The sequence below is a fragment of the Zootoca vivipara genome, chromosome 7 (genome assembly GCF_965207765.1).
Source record: "Zootoca vivipara chromosome 7, rZooViv2.hap1.1, whole genome shotgun sequence".
NCBI lineage: Eukaryota > Metazoa > Chordata > Lepidosauria > Squamata > Lacertidae > Zootoca > Zootoca vivipara.
Window position 1 is genome coordinate 744,845 of NC_142590.1, and position 22,169 is coordinate 767,013.

A 22,169-nucleotide genomic window follows, 5' to 3' on the forward strand; every position below is an offset into this window, starting at 1 on the left:
TGTGAACAACTTGTAAGTAAGCTTATTGTTATACTTTTAAATACAGACTTGTGAGTCTTTATTATATTTTAGGAGGGGACAATCTGGGCAAGCCAGACTGGATTAGTCATTTTGTAGAGATTCAAACGAATCTCCCAGCCAGCTTCCGTGAGTAGAGAGGGGATTTGCTCTGCTACGTCACTCACTAGCGTGAGTGAAGGAAGGATAATACTTAACAAATATTTCTAATCCTAAACATCCCCACAGCAATGGCTAGTATCCATTCCATCTGGGATGCCAAAGGAGATCCCAAAGGGTCTGCTCAAGAGCCTCCAGGGCAGCATTTTCTTAAAGATATTGAGCAAATACCAGCACATCACGCCAAAGATGAGCTGCAGCAAACCTCTTCAAATCAGGATTTTATTACTGAGACACAATCATCATCATTGACAGCAGAGTCTAAAAGCAGGGCTAGGCTTTGGGCAGGAATTCATTTCCAAGAACCTCTGGTCTCCACCTCCAAGTATGTTTCCACTTATACAGAGCAGGAAATCTCCCAGTTATCTAGCATGATGCCTCTTTTGAAAGCCTTCATAATAAGCTAGCTTGCTACATGTTTGGGGGGGGGAGGCACATGGTGGCTATTACGATTTGTGAAACTGCCGGAATCCACAGCCAATTCCATCCTTCCAGCTCTAAAAAGAAGGCAAAGAGAATTCTGTGAGCAAAACGGATCTAAGCCATCAGGGCTACAAAAGCAATCCTGGCTCTATCAAGAAGAAGCTCTAATAACAGTTATTTACCTGAACTTCATTTGAAGGTGTGGCTTTCAGCCCCTCCACGGCCAAACCCTGAAAGGAAACCAGACAAAATCAATACTCATTTTCCACCTCTGGTTATCTATCCATGAAAAAAGCCACTCTGACCCCTGAGCCCACCCAAGATGAGGCTCTGAATGGGCCTAGGCCAGCTCAGGAAGAGTGACCCGCAGTGCTTTGCCAGGACTTTTTAAAGCTAATGGCAATTCCCTCTCTTGTAGCCTCCCAGACACGTACAGAAAAGGGGTTCATCCAGAGTTATCCAGGGATCTGAAAAGTCATCTTAATTTAATGAAAGGACAGTACATCTCTAGTTTGGTGGACCATGATCACCAAGGAGCGAGCTTCCTCAATCCCTGCCACATGGAAAGGCAGCTCCTCCAAAGGATACATTTGGCTATTTGGCTCTTCTGCAGCAATTAGCCTCTCAAACAGAGACTGAAGATCATTTCCCAGACCCACCAGTGAATGGGTGCAGAAATCCTAGTTTGGGGATTTGGGGCTATGTCCACACTCAGATTACAGGAAATGTTGAAGCCATTAAAAAACAGATTCTTCCGGGTGTTTCTTAGAAAAACATATCAAATAAAAAAGCATATCAAATAATCTTATTTTACTGTTTTAACAATGTAAAATGTATTATTTACAACATAGAATATAAAAGGCAAGGCAAGAAGAAGTCACATGCAATTTACCTATATGCTCGTTTCATAGACTTAGTGCGGAAATATATATTGCATCTGAGTGTTCAGTATAAGAATTATTATTCTCTAATACTGTAGATTGTCTTACATTATTTTTAAAATAAAAGCATTTAATGTTGGGACCCACCCTAGTTTTGTAAATAGTTTAAACATATAGTTGCATACTTTGTACCAGACCAAATACTCTCATTTTATCTGAATGGAAATTGTAAAAATATCAATAAGCATTTACAATGTGTTGTTTTTTCCAGTGTTTCCCCATGTCTTCAGAATGATCTAACTGCACGGAAGGTGTGAAGAGATGGGAAATGGAGCCTTGGACATGTTGCAAAGACAACACACATTAACGTACAACAGCAAACAGCGGAGGCACTTAATGTGCAGCCCAGCCAGCATCCGGTTTATAACTACCATACTTCACAGAGAGAGTTCTGCCTCTTGTGAGCCAGACAGGTTCCAATATATGTGGGGATATTCCGGCATGTGATCCTATTTCCATAAAATGAAATCTTTGGAGCAACAAGTGCTTGTCCAGAGGATTCCTACCTTTTGGTCCAAACAAGGCAGCATAGCAAGGGTGGTTGCAATAAGGCTTCCCATCATGCTGCAGAGAGAATACAAACATCTCAGAGGAAGCAGGGGAGGCGGGACAGTTGATGGAACCCAGTCCAGCTTTGGGGGATTGTAGAATCTGTGGAAGACGGGGCAGACCCCCAGCCACCAACCAATTCCTGCTGGAGGCTAAGAAGGCAGAGCCTTGGGGCATAAACAAAGCCTGCTGCTCAGAGCAGCTGCCTGCAGATCTGTTTGCCCTGCCAGAGTAGAGTCCACAAATAATGGCAAAGCAGGGGGGGGGGCAATTTTGACAAACCATTGTGACAGTCCCCTCACAAACAAACAAACAACCCCCCACAAGAATCTCTCCTTTCCAAAACCCCAAACCAACCCCTCCAAAACCTCCCACTCCACATTCCCCCACCTACCCAGCAATATTTCCTCTGACTCCTTTTAAAACACACAGAGAGAGGGGGGGGGGAAGAAAGAAAGGATAACCTTCAGTTCCCCCACCCAGGAAGAAACCCAAACTCACTCATTCCACAGCTCAAAATAAACTCTCACAAAGATACCATGGTAACACAACACACCCACACCCACTCAGGAAGCCATTCAAACACAAGCCATTCAAACAGGCACTCCACCCCACCCTGCCAGCATCGCCAAGGCTCCCCCCCGCCCCCCTTCTAGGCAGCCCAGCTCCCTTTCCCCATGCACACCCCTCTTCCTGTTCTCAGAAGAGGCTGCTGGGCTGGGTGTGCTGCAAAGCAACCTTCCAGCTGCACCCCCCTCTTCCTTTTCTGCTCAGCCTCTGTGCAGAGAGAAGGGAGCAGGATGGCCGGGGGTACGAGGAACGGGACTCTCTCCCCCCAAAGTTAAACTAAAAAAGAAGAAGTAACTCTATAATAATCAGGAGGGGCCGTGCTGCACAGTGTTGGGTGATCCTCGTGGCAAATCATTGCAGTCCCTGCTTTGCTCCTTCCCATGAGCATGAGAAACAGGACACTTGCAAACCAGGGTGTTGTTTGTTAGCTGGTGGTTACTGTGGTGTGAGAACCGGGCATCCTGGCAGCACAAACATGACCTGCAGCCAACTAATCTGAACAATAAGGCTGTCTGTCATCTGGCGTTCCTTCTGAATTGTTTCCCTCAGGGAACACTCCTCATGTACATGCACTCCTGAACGGTAGGAGACCAGTTAATAAGCTGCCAAAAGAAATGTTTTTGTGAACCTCTTTTCCTTCTACTCATATGTATGTGCAAGGGACACAACGGGAACCACAGTAATTTAACCGGGGGGAAACAACCACCCACCAATAAATTGCGTAAACCATGGGTCCTGTGTAGAACTTTAAAAAGGAATCAGCACAGGTAGCTTTTAGAAATATAATTAATGATATCATATATGGTTCTCCCCAATGAGACATGTGAAAAACAGTAAGAAACAGGTGACCAGAAATCCTGGACTAAAGTCCATTTCACATATTCTGCTGGGAGGTGGCATATAAATGTAATAAATAATCAGAGAAAGAAGCCAGTGGCTTTAGGTAGCAGGCTACTATCTGCACAGTCTGTCAGAGCAAGCAAACATCACAATTTGCTTCTGTTGCTCAACCCACTTTAGAGACACCTGCATATGTTTGCAGCAAATTATTCAGAAGCATCACGTCAGAAAAAGCCACCTGGGAAAGTGCAGTTACTCTGCAAACTGGCTCCACCTGGAAGTTTGTAATGCAGGCAAGAAGCAGCCACCTCAAACCTCGACTTACCTCTGCATGGCCACCTGCCGTCAGGGTCTTGCTGCATTTCTCGCACTTCAAGCACGGCCGATGCCAGTCTTTCCCCAGGGAGGTGACTTTCTCAGCTGCCATGGCAGGGATACAAACAAGAAATAATGATGAAATGGCTCAGAGAAACCTAGACCTCAGGCTGCATCCTGTCAGTGCTCCCCACCACACCAACATGGGAAGCTGGAAGAAGGCAAATGGGCTCCAATGCACATCCGAGGGATGTCGAGGGATGGCAAATGGGGCCATCTGCTTGCAGGGCATGTGTCAATCACTAAGCTATAGCCCTAGCCCCCTGTCTTTCCAAATTATTATTATTTATACCCCACCCATCTGGCTGGTTTTCCCCAACCACTCTGGGCAGCTTCCAACTGAATATTAAAAACACATTACAGTATTAAACATTAAAAATTTCCCTAAACAGGGCTGCCTTCAGATGTCTTTTAAAAGTAAGATAGTTGCTTATTTCCTTGACATCTGATGGGAGGGCGTTCCACAGGGCAGGTGCCACTACCGAAAAGGCCCTCTGCCTGGTTCCCTGTAACCTCACTTCTTGCAGGGAGGGAACTGCCAGAAGGGCCTCAGAGCTGGACCTCAGTGTCCGGGCAGAACAATGGGAGTGGAGACGCTCCTTCAGGGATACTGGGCTGAGGCCATTTAGGGCTTTAAAGGTCAGCAACAACACTTTGAACTGTGCTCGGAAACGTACTGGGAGCCAATGCAGATCTCTCAGGACTGGTGTTATATGGTCTCGGCGGCCGCTCCCAGTCACCAGTCTAGCTGCTGCATTCTGGATTAATTGCAGTTTCCTAGTCACCTTCAAAGGTAGCCCCACATAGAGCACATTGCAGTAGTCCAAGCGGGAGATAAGTAGAGCATGCACCACTCTGGCAAGACAGTCTGCAGGCAGGTAGGGTCTCAGCCTGCGTACCAGATGGCACCAAATTCAATCCAGTTTCAATCAAGTATTATTAATCCAAAGAGAAAACAATAAGAGAACCATATACAAGTGCTGACACAAGAGCCAAAATCAAACGTTAAACAGATAGCATGTACAAATTAAAGGCAAACCAGTCTTTATAGTCTTTGAGGCTATCTAGCGGTCAGCAAGTGGCAGCAGGTCGAACGAGGTGTCAATGGTAGTAGACAGGCTGCCGGCGTTTTTTTGCCTGTTTCGCCCATATGACGGGCTTCTTCAGTAGTTCTCCTTGTACTTTTATGTTTAGTGCATTCACTGGTGGTATAAACCAGGTCTTATTAGTATTCGAATTAAGACACTAATATACATATAAACAGAACAAATATCAAAAACAGTACTTACAATTTGTATGAAACCACTTATCTTGGCTTAGGCCACAATGCTCAGGTGTTTTTTCAAAAGGTTCTCTCATTTACATATTCACTGGTAATACAAATCAAATTCTAATTATTGTTTGAAATAATACAGTAATACAATTTCTAAAATACATGTACACAAAAAGAGATACTTACATTTCTTGTATTCAGAGTATTTTTGGTTTGAGCATGTATTGACTAAGCAAATATCCTGTGTTTGGAGCACACTTATATACAAAAAGTTGGTTCACAGGTGATAATAATTAAAGATGACAATTAGGAGGGGGCAGAAGAATGTGAGTACTGATAACACTTACAGTATCTCTATGATTACTGTATGTTATACTGCTAGTGTGTTCGTTTAAATGAATACAGAAAGGTCAAGATCTGAGTTTAAACCGTCCGGTTGTAATGTCTTAAACATAAAAATCAATTTAGTTTCTTGTTGTCTCAATATTTTTAGGATATCCTGCTTGTGGTATTTCTTGGGTGTGTACTGCCATAAGCCAAAAAACATTAAATCGGAGTCACTGTGTTTCATTTGTAAAAAATGAGGTGTAAGAGGGGCTTCCATCACTTTATTGCGGATGCGTGATCTGTGTTCTCCTATACGTACCTTTAGTGCCCGCGTGGTGCTGCCTATATACAGTTTGTTGCAAGGGCACCGTATGCAATAAACTACGTTCTTGGAGTTGCATGTGGTCATGGAGTTGATTTTAAAAGTGAACTGCATATGTTCACTTTTTATTTCTTTTACTTGTAAACTGTAGGGGCACATATTGCATGAGCCGCATCTATAGTGGCCTTTAGTGACAATGGATGGTGATTCCAAACAATCAGCTTTGACCAATTGATTGCGCAAAGTTCCTTTCTTCCTCAACCCTAAAAGGGGGGGATCTTTACAGCCAGGTATGTCTTCCACAATATGCCAATGTTTATATATAATGTTTCTAATGTGGCTGGCCAGGGGTGTGAAATCCATCCCCATGACCAGGCGGCTGGGTTTTCTGTTTTTAATGCTATCAGACCGTGTTTCAAGCAAATTTTTTCGATTGCGACCGTCTACACGTCTGTATGCGTCCTGTATGATACAATTAGGGTAGCCCCGGTTAACGAGAGCTTTTTCTAGCTGATGAGCCGCATTTCTATAGTCTCTCTTGTCTGTAGCATTCCTTTTCAGTCTGATTAACTGTCCGTATGGTAAATTTCTTTTTAAATGAGAAGGGTGACTTGAAGAGTAATGGAGTAGGGAGTAACAATCCGTTAATTTCTTATATGGTTTGAATGCCAAGGTGTTTCTATTTGAAATGTAGACCACTACATCCAAAAATGGAATTTCTTTTTTGTGATACTGACAAGTAAATTTTAGATGGGAATCCAATGTGTTCACCCATTCTTGGAATGCAATACATGTTGCTTCAGATTTAAAAATTATGAGCAAATCATCAATGTATCTTTTAATCAGAATGATGTCATTTGTAAAGGGGTTAGATTCAGAAAAAAAAATGTTTGTTTTCAAAGTCAATCATGTGAATGTTTGCTACCGATGGGGCCAATGCCGCGCCCATAGCAACCCCCTTGGTTTGGATGTAGAAGTCATTTTTATACCTGAAGAAATTATTTTCAAAAACAATATCCAGTAATTGGATTAAAAAATAATAAGGAGGGGTTTGTTCTTGTCTGGAACGTAGTAAATTTTCAATGGTCCCTCTTATGGTCTCTAGTGGGATATTAGTGTAGAGAGAACCTACATCGAGTGTTGCCAGGATCGCTCCTCTAGGCACGGGAAGGTCTTCCAGTTTAGCAATAAGATCTTTAGTGTCTCGGATATATGTGGTGGTGGCAGTGGAGTATTCAAATATAAATGAGTCTAGGTACTTGGATAAGGGTTCAGTGAGTGAACCAACAGCTGAGACAATAGGACGGCCCGGGGGTGGTGTGATATTTTTATGGATCTTGGGGAGAGTGTAAAAGATAGGGACCCGTGGATTTTTACAAAGTAGGAACTCGGCGGTTTGTATAGAAATATAATCTAGCGCTAGAGCCTCATTGACCGTGATACGAATAAGGTTAGAAACTTTCTGAGTGGGATCATAACTAAGAGGTAAATAATATCTTCTGTCGGCCAATTGCCTGTTTATTTCCCGTTCATAAGTGACTGTGTCCATTAAGACAATAGCCCCTCCTTTGTCCGCAGGTTTAATTGTGATGGAGCGGTCATTCGCCAAGTTATGAATTAGCTCTTGTTGTTCTCTAGTTATATTATGTCTAGTAGGGATATGACGTTTTTCCAATCTGTCTAAGTCTTTTATAATTTCATGATGAAAAGCTTCTATCCTAAAATCCTGGTTATGGGGGATGAAGGTTGAAGAAGCCCGTCATATGGGCGAAACAGGCAAAAAAACGCCGGCAGCCTGTCTACTACCATTGACACCTCGTTCGACCTGCTGCCACTTGCTGACCGCTAGATAGCCTCAAAGACTATAAAGACTGGTTTGCCTTTAATTTGTACATGCTATCTGTTTAACGTTTGATTTTGGCTCTTGTGTCAGCACTTGTATATGGTTCTCTTATTGTTTTCTCTTTGGATTAATAATACTTGATTGAAACTGGATTGAATTTGGTGCCTTTGCGTGCTGCTTGTTTTATTTTGGACTTTTGAAGAAATTGGCAGCATTAGCCCATCATCTTTGTTTTTGTTGTACCTATGGCTTCTGGCACTCATGTGTTTGGTTACACTGAAGAAGAACAATCCCGCATTGTAGGGGATTTTCCCTTAGATGAGGAAGAAGGGAGGGACATGGTGAATGTTTTAGAGGATTTAATGGACTTGGGGAGGAAAAGAACTAGAGCATATTCACATGCATCTACGCTCTCGGAATATGTTAGATCCAATATGATTCCAAGGGGATTAAGGGTTCTTAAACAACCCAGTCTTTACAAAGGAGATGAAGAATTTGTCATGAAATGGACTGGTATACTCAATAGATGCGCCATTGATTTAATGTTACTAATCATCGAAAAATCTAAGTCCGAAATGAACAAATTTGACCATGAAATAGAGAGGATTAAAAAAGATTTCAAGAAGGAAAGTGACAAAACCACATTTGATAGAGAAATAAAAATTTTTGAAGATTCTATTAATGAATTTAGTAAAGAGTTAAAATTATACAAAAGGAAAAAATTCAATAGAGATAAAGATGATTATGCAAACAATAGAGTGTACAATTGGTCTAAATATGAAAATAGAAACAATAGGTTTTTTGACAGAAAAACCAAATATCCACAAACAAAAAACGACACTACTATTCCGGATGAGAACAGTAGCATTTCTAGCAGAGGATCATCAGAATCAACATCTGAGTTTAGACAATTAAGACCCAGACAACATACACAGTATGACCCTCACAGGCGCAGGGGCAGAGGGAAGAACAGATAACTGTCGTTAATCTGTCAAGCCGGATACTCTCCTCGGATGAGTTGAGAGTACTCAGTTTAGGCTTAAATTTTGCTCCCACCCAAAAATATTCAGCCCTAAGCACTCGCATTGATGTGTATAAAATGATTCGTCAACTGAAACTAAAATTATTATTTCAGTCCAACACTGATACCTTGGACACTAGTACTCCTTTTAAAACCAAATCAACCTTCATCCCCCATAACCAGGATTTTAGGATAGAAGCTTTTCATCATGAAATTATAAAAGACTTAGACAGATTGGAAAAACGTCATATCCCTACTAGACATAATATAACTAGAGAACAACAAGAGCTAATTCATAACTTGGCGAATGACCGCTCCATCACAATTAAACCTGCGGACAAAGGAGGGGCTATTGTCTTAATGGACACAGTCACTTATGAACGGGAAATAAACAGGCAATTGGCCGACAGAAGATATTATTTACCTCTTAGTTATGATCCCACTCAGAAAGTTTCTAACCTTATTCGTATCACGGTCAATGAGGCTCTAGCGCTAGATTATATTTCTATACAAACCGCCGAGTTCCTACTTTGTAAAAATCCACGGGTCCCTATCTTTTACACTCTCCCCAAGATCCATAAAAATATCACACCACCCCCGGGCCGTCCTATTGTCTCAGCTGTTGGTTCACTCACTGAACCCTTATCCAAGTACCTAGACTCATTTATATTTGAATACTCCACTGCCACCACCACATATATCCGAGACACTAAAGATCTTATTGCTAAACTGGAAGACCTTCCCGTGCCTAGAGGAGCGATCCTGGCAACACTTGATGTAGGTTCTCTCTACACTAATATCCCACTAGAGACCATAAGAGGGACCATTGAAAATTTACTACGTTCCAGACAAGAACAAACCCCTCCTTATTATTTTTTAATCCAATTACTGGATATTGTTTTTGAAAATAATTTCTTCAGGTATAAAAATGACTTCTACATCCAAACCAAGGGGGTTGCTATGGGCGCGGCATTGGCCCCATCGGTAGCAAACATTCACATGATTGACTTTGAAAACAAACATTTTTTTTCTGAATCTAACCCCTTTACAAATGACATCATTCTGATTAAAAGATACATTGATGATTTGCTCATAATTTTTAAATCTGAAGCAACATGTATTGCATTCCAAGAATGGGTGAACACATTGGATTCCCATCTAAAATTTACTTGTCAGTATCACAAAAAAGAAATTCCATTTTTGGATGTAGTGGTCTACATTTCAAATAGAAACACCTTGGCATTCAAACCATATAAGAAATTAACGGATTGTTACTCCCTACTCCATTACTCTTCAAGTCACCCTTCTCATTTAAAAAGAAATTTACCATACGGACAGTTAATCAGACTGAAAAGGAATGCTACAGACAAGAGAGACTATAGAAATGCGGCTCATCAGCTAGAAAAAGCTCTCGTTAACCGGGGCTACCCTAATTGTATCATACAGGACGCATACAGACGTGTAGACGGTCGCAATCGAAAAAATTTGCTTGAAACACGGTCTGATAGCATTAAAAACAGAAAACCCAGCCGCCTGGTCATGGGGATGGATTTCACACCCCTGGCCAGCCACATTAGAAACATTATATATAAACATTGGCATATTGTGGAAGACATACCTGGCTGTAAAGATCCCCCCCTTTTAGGGTTGAGGAAGAAAGGAACTTTGCGCAATCAATTGGTCAAAGCTGATTGTTTGGAATCACCATCCATTGTCACTAAAGGCCACTATAGATGCGGCTCATGCAATATGTGCCCCTACAGTTTACAAGTAAAAGAAATAAAAAGTGAACATATGCAGTTCACTTTTAAAATCAACTCCATGACCACATGCAACTCCAAGAACGTAGTTTATTGCATACGGTGCCCTTGCAACAAACTGTATATAGGCAGCACCACGCGGGCACTAAAGGTACGTATAGGAGAACACAGATCACGCATCCGCAATAAAGTGATGGAAGCCCCTCTTACACCTCATTTTTTACAAATGAAACACAGTGACTCCGATTTAATGTTTTTTGGCTTATGGCAGTACACACCCAAGAAATACCACAAGCAGGATATCCTAAAAATATTGAGACAACAAGAAACTAAATTGATTTTTATGTTTAAGACATTACAACCGGACGGTTTAAACTCAGATCTTGACCTTTCTGTATTCATTTAAACGAACACACTAGCAGTATAACATACAGTAATCATAGAGATACTGTAAGTGTTATCAGTACTCACATTCTTCTGCCCCCTCCTAATTGTCATCTTTAATTATTATCACCTGTGAACCAACTTTTTGTATATAAGTGTGCTCCAAACACAGGATATTTGCTTAGTCAATACATGCTCAAACCAAAAATACTCTGAATACAAGAAATGTAAGTATCTCTTTTTGTGTACATGTATTTTAGAAATTGTATTACTGTATTATTTCAAACAATAATTAGAATTTGATTTGTATTACCAGTGAATATGTAAATGAGAGAACCTTTTGAAAAAACACCTGAGCATTGTGGCCTAAGCCAAGATAAGTGGTTTCATACAAATTGTAAGTACTGTTTTTGATATTTGTTCTGTTTATATGTATATTAGTGTCTTAATTCGAATACTAATAAGACCTGGTTTATACCACCAGTGAATGCACTAAACATAAAAGTACAAGGAGAACTACTGAAGAAGCCCGTCATATGGGCGAAACAGGCAAAAAAACGCCGGCAGCCTGTCTACTACCATTGACACCTCGTTCGACCTGCTGCCACTTGCTGACCGCTAGATAGCCTCAAAGACTATAAAGACTGGTTTGCCTTTAATTTGTACATGCTATCTGTTTAACGTTTGATTTTGGCTCTTGTGTCAGCACTTGTATATGGTTCTCTTATTGTTTTCTCTTTGGATTAATAATACTTGATTGAAACTGGATTGAATTTGGTGCCTTTGCGTGCTGCTTGTTTTATTTTGGACTTTTGAAGAAATTGGCAGCATTAGCCCATCATCTTTGTTTTTGTTGTACCTATGGCTTCTGGCACTCATGTGTTTGGTTACACTGAAGAAGAACAATCCCGCATTGTAGGGGATTTTCCCTTAGATGAGGAAGAAGGGAGGGACATGGTGAATGTTTTAGAGGATTTAATGGACTTGGGGAGGAAAAGAACTAGAGCATATTCACATGCATCTACGCTCTCGGAATATGTTAGATCCAATATGATTCCAAGGGGATTAAGGGTTCTTAAACAACCCAGTCTTTACAAAGGAGATGAAGAATTTGTCATGAAATGGACTGGTATACTCAATAGATGCGCCATTGATTTAATGTTACTAATCATCGAAAAATCTAAGTCCGAAATGAACAAATTTGACCATGAAATAGAGAGGATTAAAAAAGATTTCAAGAAGGAAAGTGACAAAACCACATTTGATAGAGAAATAAAAAATTTTGAAGATTCTATTAATGAATTTAGTAAAGAGTTAAAATTATACAAAAGGAAAAAATTCAATAGAGATAAAGATGATTATGCAAACAATAGAGTGTACAATTGGTCTAAATATGAAAATAGAAACAATAGGTTTTTTGACAGAAAAACCAAATATCCACAAACAAAAAACGACACTACTATTCCGGATGAGAACAGTAGCATTTCTAGCAGAGGATCATCAGAATCAACATCTGAGTTTAGACAATTAAGACCCAGACAACATACACAGTATGACCCTCACAGGCGCAGGGGCAGAGGGAAGAACAGATAACTGTCGTTAATCTGTCAAGCCGGATACTCTCCTCGGATGAGTTGAGAGTACTCAGTTTAGGCTTAAATTTTGCTCCCACCCAAAAATATTCAGCCCTAAGCACTCGCATTGATGTGTATAAAATGATTCGTCAACTGAAACTAAAATTATTATTTCAGTCCAACACTGATACCTTGGACACTAGTACTCCTTTTAAAACCAAATCAACCTTCATCCCCCATAACCAGGATTTTAGGATAGAAGCTTTTCATCATGAAATTATAAAAGACTTAGACAGATTGGAAAAACGTCATATCCCTACTAGACATAATATAACTAGAGAACAACAAGAGCTAATTCATAACTTGGCGAATGACCGCTCCATCACAATTAAACCTGCGGACAAAGGAGGGGCTATTGTCTTAATGGACACAGTCACTTATGAACGGGAAATAAACAGGCAATTGGCCGACAGAAGATATTATTTACCTCTTAGTTATGATCCCACTCAGAAAGTTTCTAACCTTATTCGTATCACGGTCAATGAGGCTCTAGCGCTAGATTATATTTCTATACAAACCGCCGAGTTCCTACTTTGTAAAAATCCACGGGTCCCTATCTTTTACACTCTCCCCAAGATCCATAAAAATATCACACCACCCCCGGGCCGTCCTATTGTCTCAGCTGTTGGTTCACTCACTGAACCCTTATCCAAGTACCTAGACTCATTTATATTTGAATACTCCACTGCCACCACCACATATATCCGAGACACTAAAGATCTTATTGCTAAACTGGAAGACCTTCCCGTGCCTAGAGGAGCGATCCTGGCAACACTCGATGTAGGTTCTCTCTACACTAATATCCCACTAGAGACCATAAGAGGGACCATTGAAAATTTACTACGTTCCAGACAAGAACAAACCCCTCCTTATTATTTTTTAATCCAATTACTGGATATTGTTTTTGAAAATAATTTCTTCAGGTATAAAAATGACTTCTACATCCAAACCAAGGGGGTTGCTATGGGCGCGGCATTGGCCCCATCGGTAGCAAACATTCACATGATTGACTTTGAAAACAAACATTTTTTTTCTGAATCTAACCCCTTTACAAATGACATCATTCTGATTAAAAGATACATTGATGATTTGCTCATAATTTTTAAATCTGAAGCAACATGTATTGCATTCCAAGAATGGGTGAACACATTGGATTCCCATCTAAAATTTACTTGTCAGTATCACAAAAAAGAAATTCCATTTTTGGATGTAGTGGTCTACATTTCAAATAGAAACACCTTGGCATTCAAACCATATAAGAAATTAACGGATTGTTACTCCCTACTCCATTACTCTTCAAGTCACCCTTCTCATTTAAAAAGAAATTTACCATACGGACAGTTAATCAGACTGAAAAGGAATGCTACAGACAAGAGAGACTATAGAAATGCGGCTCATCAGCTAGAAAAAGCTCTCGTTAACCGGGGCTACCCTAATTGTATCATACAGGACGCATACAGACGTGTAGACGGTCGCAATCGAAAAAATTTGCTTGAAACACGGTCTGATAGCATTAAAAACAGAAAACCCAGCCGCCTGGTCATGGGGATGGATTTCACACCCCTGGCCAGCCACATTAGAAACATTATATATAAACATTGGCATATTGTGGAAGACATACCTGGCTGTAAAGATCCCCCCCTTTTAGGGTTGAGGAAGAAAGGAACTTTGCGCAATCAATTGGTCAAAGCTGATTGTTTGGAATCACCATCCATTGTCACTAAAGGCCACTATAGATGCGGCTCATGCAATATGTGCCCCTACAGTTTACAAGTAAAAGAAATAAAAAGTGAACATATGCAGTTCACTTTTAAAATCAACTCCATGACCACATGCAACTCCAAGAACGTAGTTTATTGCATACGGTGCCCTTGCAACAAACTGTATATAGGCAGCACCACGCGGGCACTAAAGGTACGTATAGGAGAACACAGATCACGCATCCGCAATAAAGTGATGGAAGCCCCTCTTACACCTCATTTTTTACAAATGAAACACAGTGACTCCGATTTAATGTTTTTTGGCTTATGGCAGTACACACCCAAGAAATACCACAAGCAGGATATCCTAAAAATATTGAGACAACAAGAAACTAAATTGATTTTTATGTTTAAGACATTACAACCGGACGGTTTAAACTCAGATCTTGACCTTTCTGTATTCATTTAAACGAACACACTAGCAGTATAACATACAGTAATCATAGAGATACTGTAAGTGTTATCAGTACTCACATTCTTCTGCCCCCTCCTAATTGTCATCTTTAATTATTATCACCTGTGAACCAACTTTTTGTATATAAGTGTGCTCCAAACACAGGATATTTGCTTAGTCAATACATGCTCAAACCAAAAATACTCTGAATACAAGAAATGTAAGTATCTCTTTTTGTGTACATGTATTTTAGAAATTGTATTACTGTATTATTTCAAACAATAATTAGAATTTGATTTGTATTACCAGTGAATATGTAAATGAGAGAACCTTTTGAAAAAACACCTGAGCATTGTGGCCTAAGCCAAGATAAGTGGTTTCATACAAATTGTAAGTACTGTTTTTGATATTTGTTCTGTTTATATGTATATTAGTGTCTTAATTCGAATACTAATAAGACCTGGTTTATACCACCAGTGAATGCACTAAACATAAAAGTACAAGGAGAACTACTGAAGAAGCCCGTCATATGGGCGAAACAGGCAAAAAAACGCCGGCAGCCTGTCTACTACCATTGACACCTCGTTCGACCTGCTGCCACTTGCTGACCGCTAGATAGCCTCAAAGACTATAAAGACTGGTTTGCCTTTAATTTGTACATGCTATCTGTTTAACGTTTGATTTTGGCTCTTGTGTCAGCACTTGTATATGGTTCTCTTATTGTTTTCTCTTTGGATTAATAATACTTGATTGAAACTGGATTGAATTTGGTGCCTTTGCGTGCTGCTTGTTTTATTTTGGACTTTTGAAGAAATTGGCAGCATTAGCCCATCATCTTTGTTTTTGCGTACCAGATGGAGCTGATAGACAGCTGCCCTGGACACAGAATTGACCTGCGCCTCCATGGGCAGCTGTGATTCCAGAATGACTCCCAGGCTGCGCACCTGGTCCTTCAGGGGCACAGTTACCCCTTTCAGGACCAGGGAGTCCTCCACACCTGCTCGCCCCGTCACCCAAAAACAGTACTTCTGTCTTGTCAGGATTCAACCTCAATCCACATTATTTATGTATGCTACTATGGTGCCGAGAATTCTGATAGCACAAAACTGGAAGACTGGAGAAATTCCCACAGAAGAAAAATGGCAGGAGAAATTGATGAACTATGCAGAACTGGCAAAACTGACAGATAGACTATGAGAAAAGAACAACAGTGACTTTGAAAAAGAGTGGGAACCTTTCATAATATATCTGCAGAAACAAAAAAAGAACATTGACTTGATGGCAGGATTTAAATAAACACTCATATCTTTATTGATAGAGAACATTTAAAATAAGGTATAAATGATACAGTAGATTGTAAGAAACAGCAGTATGTAATAAGGGGGCAACAAACCAGAAATGGAAGCTGTGGGAAGCCTGGGAGGGAAGGGGTGAAGGTGTGTAACATGTATGTTATTGATATAATATGTTTGTAATGACAGAAAAGAAAGTTAAAAATTTATTTAAAAAGAAAAAGAAAAAAGGATTCAACCTCAATCCGTTATCCACCACCCATCCTCCAACTGCCTCCAGTCACTCACACAGGACCTTCACTGGTTCCAATTTGAAAGAGAGATAGAGCTGGGTATCATCCGCATACTGATGAACACCCAGCCCAAACCCCCTGATGATCTCTCCCAGCAGCTTCATATAAATGTTAAAAAGCATTGGAGAGAGGACAGAACCCTGAGGCACCCCACAAGTGAGAGCCCAGTATACTAGCACTCAGTGTTAGTGGCTCCTTAAACCCGGGTTACAGTCACCAAAACGGAATGCCTAGTTGCCATTTGGGGGGCAGATGGTTCAAAAGCCATATTTATCCATACATTTCAATCCTGAAATTCATTCTAACTGTGCAGATATAGTACAGATAGAATTCTACAGGATGTGTTGCTGATGTGTGAAAACAGTCAAAATCCAAGGATCTCCAGACATGCAGCTCCAGGTGCCATCCTGGCATCTTCACCTGGTTGCAAGTGGCCGAAAGCCAGGTGCAAAATGTGCTTGGCGCCTGGCAAATTTTGAACTCTGCAAGCCCCAAACCAAGAACGTGGTTTGCAGTGACACATTTGTCCAAATAGATCACCTACTTCTTCAGCTTCTGAGGGACTGCAGGCAGACAGCCTCTCCTGCCACAAGTATCATTTGAATTAACTTGCCACTTCAACTCAAGTCAAACACATAGAGGCAAGCATTCTATGAATTCAACCGCCACCAGTACAATCTTTTATCTGCTTCCCCTCCTAGTCCTATTTACAAAGGGTGTCATTTTAATAAGGCTCCTTCAACTACTGCAGCTCACAAATATTTCCCAAGGGACAAGGGTTAGATTTTTCACAGCAACATTGTTTAGCTTTATGTTCACACTTAAAGATCCATTGTTCCAAGCACTGCCTAGTTTCAAACATGCCTTGAGGTGCTCCTGCAAGTTCATTTTCTTTTGCAGCAGTGTAATAGCTTTGCCACTTCGGAATACAGTACTGTGGTCCTGCTCTTTGTCATTTAGAAATCTGCAAAAGTTTCCAGATCACAAACTACAAACTATAGGAAAAACAACAAAATCAGGCAAATATCCACTACATGCAGAAAGAGAAGAGTTTGCTGGACACACTTCAAAAAATAAAGTTTTTTTTAAAAGGCTACACCACTGCTGTTTACAATTTATAAGGGCTGGGAGATTTAAAGGGCTTTGCAGGTACATTTTGAAGCAAGAGCAACATTGCTAGATTTCTGTTGATCTGGCCCTGCATTAACACCTTAAGCAAATAGGTAAGAAAATGCTAAAAGCAGCACAGGATGAAAGGTGATATGAGCCAACTCAAGTCAGTGGCATCAAGCCAGCTCTGTCTACAGAAAACTTCTAGCTACTTCCCCATGAACTGGAACTATCAATGTCAAAGGCAATCATTTCCTGTTAACCGTTTCCTGTTCAACAGCACCCACTACATGAAAAGAAAAGTGACATGAGCAAAGTGTTCTGGTTTTTCTAAATACAGTACAGCAGTGGCAGGATGCATATCTGTCTTGAAGCCTCACCCATCTAAGGAGGAAGCTGCCTGTGGTCGTGTGCCCTGGCCTCTGCACATGCTCAGAACTCCCCTTCCCATGTTGTAAGACTCCAGGCAGGGCTGAGTTCTGCTGCAGATCAGAAATGACTGCACATATAGTTGGATTTGTACATTTTGTCCTCAGATGCACAGAGGACTTCTGAAATTGATTACCGCGTCTTAGAGGTGAACACCGTGTCTGCTTGGCAGTCCAGACTCCCTCAGATGATGCTTGAACACTAATTCTCTGGGTCCCATACAAACTTGTAACACAAATACACATTTTCCCTATTTGAAAAAAGGATGCTTAATTGGTGGTCTTTAGCTTTCTTAGATTCATTTGTTTAATCTTTTTATGGTTCTGGCAGCCTGTTTTGTATTTCCAGTATGCTGTGACTGTATGTTCATTCTACATGAGTGATGTATCACTTAGACATTGTTCATTTTTAAATGTGTGTGTGTGTGTGTGTGTGTGTGTGTGTGTAAAGCAAGAATATTTTACATAATCATTCACAATCATAAACATACATACACATAAATATTGATCTGTATGTGAACATATGAATCTAAGTTCTTGGCAGCCCTGTATCCATTATACTGTACCCAATTCTATTTCGGGGACTGTCAGAACTCACTTACGGTAGCCATTTCCTCTCTAATAGTTTTGTAATGACACATCATCACAGTTAGTTCTATTACCTCTAATTTCCCCCCAAACTTTCCTGATTAGTTCATTTTTTGGTCCTCTGTTCTGTTGTTTCTACGATCAGTATCCTTGCAATGGATTGGTATCCTTGCATAATCTGTATTTTATGTTTTTTAATGCTCTTGTCATTGTGTAAAATTCAGCAAGCGTAAAGATGGAGCTGCATCTATTTGTATGTGAAACATTTCCTTAAATATTTCTATTACCATTTGCCAATATTACTGCTTTCTTACAAGGCTCCCCCCCAAATAAAAATCACCTTTTGGTTCCTGTCAAATCCAACACTTTCCCTCTCCTGATTTACAGATTTTCCCCTCCAATATACACATGGAGTCCAGTACCACTGAACTGCCATTTTTATTTAATTTTATTTATAAGATATGGCAATTGAAAAATTAGAGCCCCTCTGAAACAAAAACTGGATATTTTGTTCATCAACTAGTTTTCAAAATTATTTCCTTGGAATTTCTCTATTTGTACTGTAATTCAATTTCATCATATGATTATGGATTATTTACCTATGGTTTTTTTATAAATAATTTGAGAATACTTGAGGTATCTTTCAGTTTGTTTGACTCAGTCTTATCCTTCCAAATTTCCTAACTTCTTGTCAGCCTGTTCGGAAAAGTCCCAATTTGTAAATACTGATCTCTGAGTGGGTCTACCTTCAATTTTGCTTATACTTTGTTCAATGGTCTGGAATCTTTCCAATCTTGAAAGATTTTCTGTTTATTTTCTTTCCATATCTGGAGGTTTCCCAATTGTCCTTTTAGATTGATCTGTTCATCTTCTAGTAGAGAAGCCAATGGGGAGGGTTTGAGGGATGAGAGCAGTTTATATTGATGCCACATCATGTTTATTACATGTGACTCCCCTCTGTAAAATGTTTGCCTATCTTCTTTACTTGTCCATAGTGATACTTAATATTGGGGTGCCAACTCACCCTCAGGATTGATGTCACACAGGGAGGGGCTCGGACGCAGAAGCACAGACCCTGCCTCTAGGTCCAAGCCCCCCCCCCTCCCCAAAAGGCTGCCTCACTGGCTGGATGCAGAGCAGAGGGCGAAGCTGAACTGCTTCTCTCTTGCTCTCTGGGAGGCAGCACCCACCCCTGCTGCCGGCCAGCCTTTTTCATTGACTTTGTGGGTGCCCAGCCCCCACAACTGTATTCTTATGGGTGCCCAAGCAACTCCTATGCTTCGTCTTGGTCTTAACTGAATATTCCTCCTATGGTCTATGTCTCTATGATATTTCCTCATCTGGCACCATGCCCGAGCAGACCTGCTGGATCAATATTGCAACTTACCGGTATGTCTGGAAGACTCCCATCCTCTCATCTTGTTTCCTCTCCGCACCATCCAGGTTCCTTCCTACTCATTTTCCTCTATCCTATTGTCCCCACCTCACCCCCCCCCCCAGCTTAGTGCTATTCTATTGGGCCTGCATTGCAAATAGGGCTGTAGGGAGCAGATTCCTTGACAATAGTCTTGGTTCTTCCCAGTAGGGAGTGGCCGGCTGGCTGGCCTCCCGTTCTCTGGGTCTGCCAGACAACAGGCTTGGCAAGGCCGTCGAACTTGGCTCTTCTGTGCCTTCGCCACACCACGGACCAGCCCATGTCGTCACAAAGAGCCCGAGCCTGCGGATCTCCCCCTCGGCATCTCCGTGTCCCCGATCACTGGCCGCTTGGGCCTCCCTCTGTTACCCCGGAGAGACTCCCCGGGAGCGCGTGCTCCGAGGTTGCTCTGCTCCCGCAAATCTGGACGCAGCTGTCGAGGTTCTCCTTTCGAAGCCCCGCCCGCCCGTCCTGCAATCTGGCCTCCGTTTCTCCCAGGTGAAGCCGGGTTGCCCACCGAGCCCCGTCCAGACGCGCATTTGCCCGACCCTCCCGCCTCCGCTGCGCCGCCGGTCGGGAAACCCGCCGCGAGGACCGCCAGCAGCTTCGCCAAAGCAACCCTCCGGAGGGGACGTCGCGGGGACGGGCGCCTCTCCGGCCGGCAGCGCCCTTTTGCCCAGCCTCGCCCGCCGGGGCTCCCGGAGGAGGGCGGCAAGCGGCGGGTCCACGAAGCAGGCTTGGGCGCGCGCTGCCCGCGCGAGAGACGCGCCCCCGAAGGGCTCCGCCTCGGTCCTGAGTCCGCTCGCGCCCCGGGCGGCCCCGATCTAGGGCAAGAAAGCCTCCCTGCGCAGGATCGGGCGGGCTACTCCCTGCTGCTCGGAGCCCACCACCCCTGCCTAGGCGCCCCGACGGGCTTCCCTTCCAGGTGCCGCCGGCAGTGCGGAGCGACGGGCGCAGTCTTACCGAAGTACACCTCCTTCTGGCACTTGGGGCACTTGGGCATGGCGGTGGCGGCGGCGGCGGCGTCAAGCACTCGGTCACCCCGACGGAGGGCAGCGGTCGCAGCTTACTAGCGGAGAGCCGTTGCACTGCCTGCTCGCTCGCTCGCTCGCGGAGAGGATCCTGCTTTGCCTGGGCGCCCCCGACCACGCCCGCCTTGGCCGCACCCTCGAAGCTTCGCCAGCGACGCCTCGCCCTTTCCTCGGACCCAGCGGGCGGGAGACCCAGGGCGGCGGCGGGTGGAGAAAGCAAAAGGCCATGCCCGAGATGGAGCGAGTCGGGAGACAGTTTCAAAAGGGTTGTGCATTTGGGCGCAACCGAAGCTCCTCCAAGTTTGCAGCAGCCTGAATTAAACAGGCAGCAGCCTTTTGAACTCGGCGGGCTCAGAAATGACCTGGGTACCAACCAACCAGTGTAGTTGTTTAACGGAATACATTCCCAGCAGGTACAGTAGTTGGAATTCAGTTGTTTCCAAAGGCGGCTGTGCATAGCTGCCAAGTTTTCCCTTTTCTCGCGAGGAAGCCTATTCAGCATAAGGGAAAATCCCTTAAAAAAAGGGATAACTTGGCAGCTATGCGGCTGTGTCATCTTCAGTTGTTTCCAAAGGCGGTCATCTTAGTGATGACCAGAGATGGAGATAGGGGGCTAAGCTCTTTCTGACCAGTAATGAATACAGAAAGAGAGGAAGCTGTTTTATCCCAGGTCAGATGATCAGTCCATCTAGCTCAGTGTTGTTCACACTGACTGGCAACAGCTCTCCAGGATTTGAGGCAGGGTTCTCTCCCACCAGCCCGACCTGGAGATGCCATGGGGGAACTGACCCTGGAACCTTCTGCATGCCAAGCAGCTGCTGTACCCCTGAACTAGAGCAATTCCCCAGTGGCAAGCTGATAGAAGGCATTCTAGGTCCAGAGTCCCTATGCACCTCTAGTGATATCCCTGGGTCTAGGACTAGGTATACACACATACACACACACACAGAGAGATGGTGAACTCGCTCCTTTAAGGGGGTACAGGCAGCTCCATCCAACACTGGTTGAACTACCAACCTGATCCCATGACCCCACCTTGCCTGAATTGAGTTTCACTTTATTGGCTCTCATTCAGTGCATTAATGTGCTCAAGCACTGATTCAGCACTTCTCTATCTCATCTGAATCAGAGTATTATTGCTCTCCTTGGAACCCTCCCGTCTGAATCAGTAATATATCATTGGCTGGCACAGGAACAAGTTGAGGCTAAGGAAGGAGAGTGGGACTCTTGCCTCCACTGCCGTGTGTATGTTAATAGAACAGCTACACTGCTGGTGGTTCTTACATGCTGAACTAACCCAGCGTAAAACAGATTTTGGGTGGAATTCCTGTAACTTCAGATCAGCATCTTTGTCTTACAAAAAGAAAAGTTAGAGCTTCGTCCTTTGAGTGTTGGAGTTCCTTCCCATAATAGCTGCTTG

At 42.6% G+C, this 22,169-nt stretch overlaps 1 protein-coding gene and 1 long non-coding RNA gene across 2 annotated transcripts; both read right to left on the bottom strand.

Moving 5' to 3' along the window:
• Positions 1 to 385: 385 nt before the first annotated feature.
• On the bottom strand, positions 386 to 20,824 carry CRIP1 (cysteine rich protein 1). The gene is made up of 5 exons (XM_035102414.3): positions 20,682 to 20,824; positions 3,826 to 3,920; positions 2,048 to 2,105; positions 783 to 830; positions 386 to 674 (listed from the first exon to the last, which is right to left on the bottom strand). The coding sequence occupies exons 1-4, from the start codon at positions 20,719 to 20,721 to the stop codon at positions 790 to 792; spliced, it is 234 nt and encodes a 77-aa protein (XP_034958305.1). The 5' UTR covers positions 20,722 to 20,824; the 3' UTR covers positions 386 to 674; positions 783 to 789.
• Positions 4,784 to 5,287, bottom strand: LOC148684951 (uncharacterized). The gene is made up of 2 exons (XR_015951221.1): positions 5,165 to 5,287; positions 4,784 to 5,077 (listed from the first exon to the last, which is right to left on the bottom strand). It is a non-coding gene; the product is annotated as an uncharacterized LOC148684951 (long non-coding RNA).
• Positions 20,825 to 22,169: the final 1,345 nt, after the last annotated feature.

Bases quoted from the DNA above. Each gene is read 5' to 3' on its own strand.
- CRIP1 (XM_035102414.3), bottom strand. From the start codon at position 20,721: ATGCCCAAGTGCCCCAAGTGCCAGAAGGAGGTGTACTTCG. The intron at 3,921-20,681 runs GTAAGACTGCGC...CTGCCATGGCAG, and splicing joins CCAGAAGGAGGTGTACTTCG to CTGAGAAAGTCACCTCCCTG. The intron at 831-2,047 runs GTAGGAATCCTC...GTTTCCTTTCAG, and splicing joins TGCCTTGTTTGGACCAAAAG to GGTTTGGCCGTGGAGGGGCT.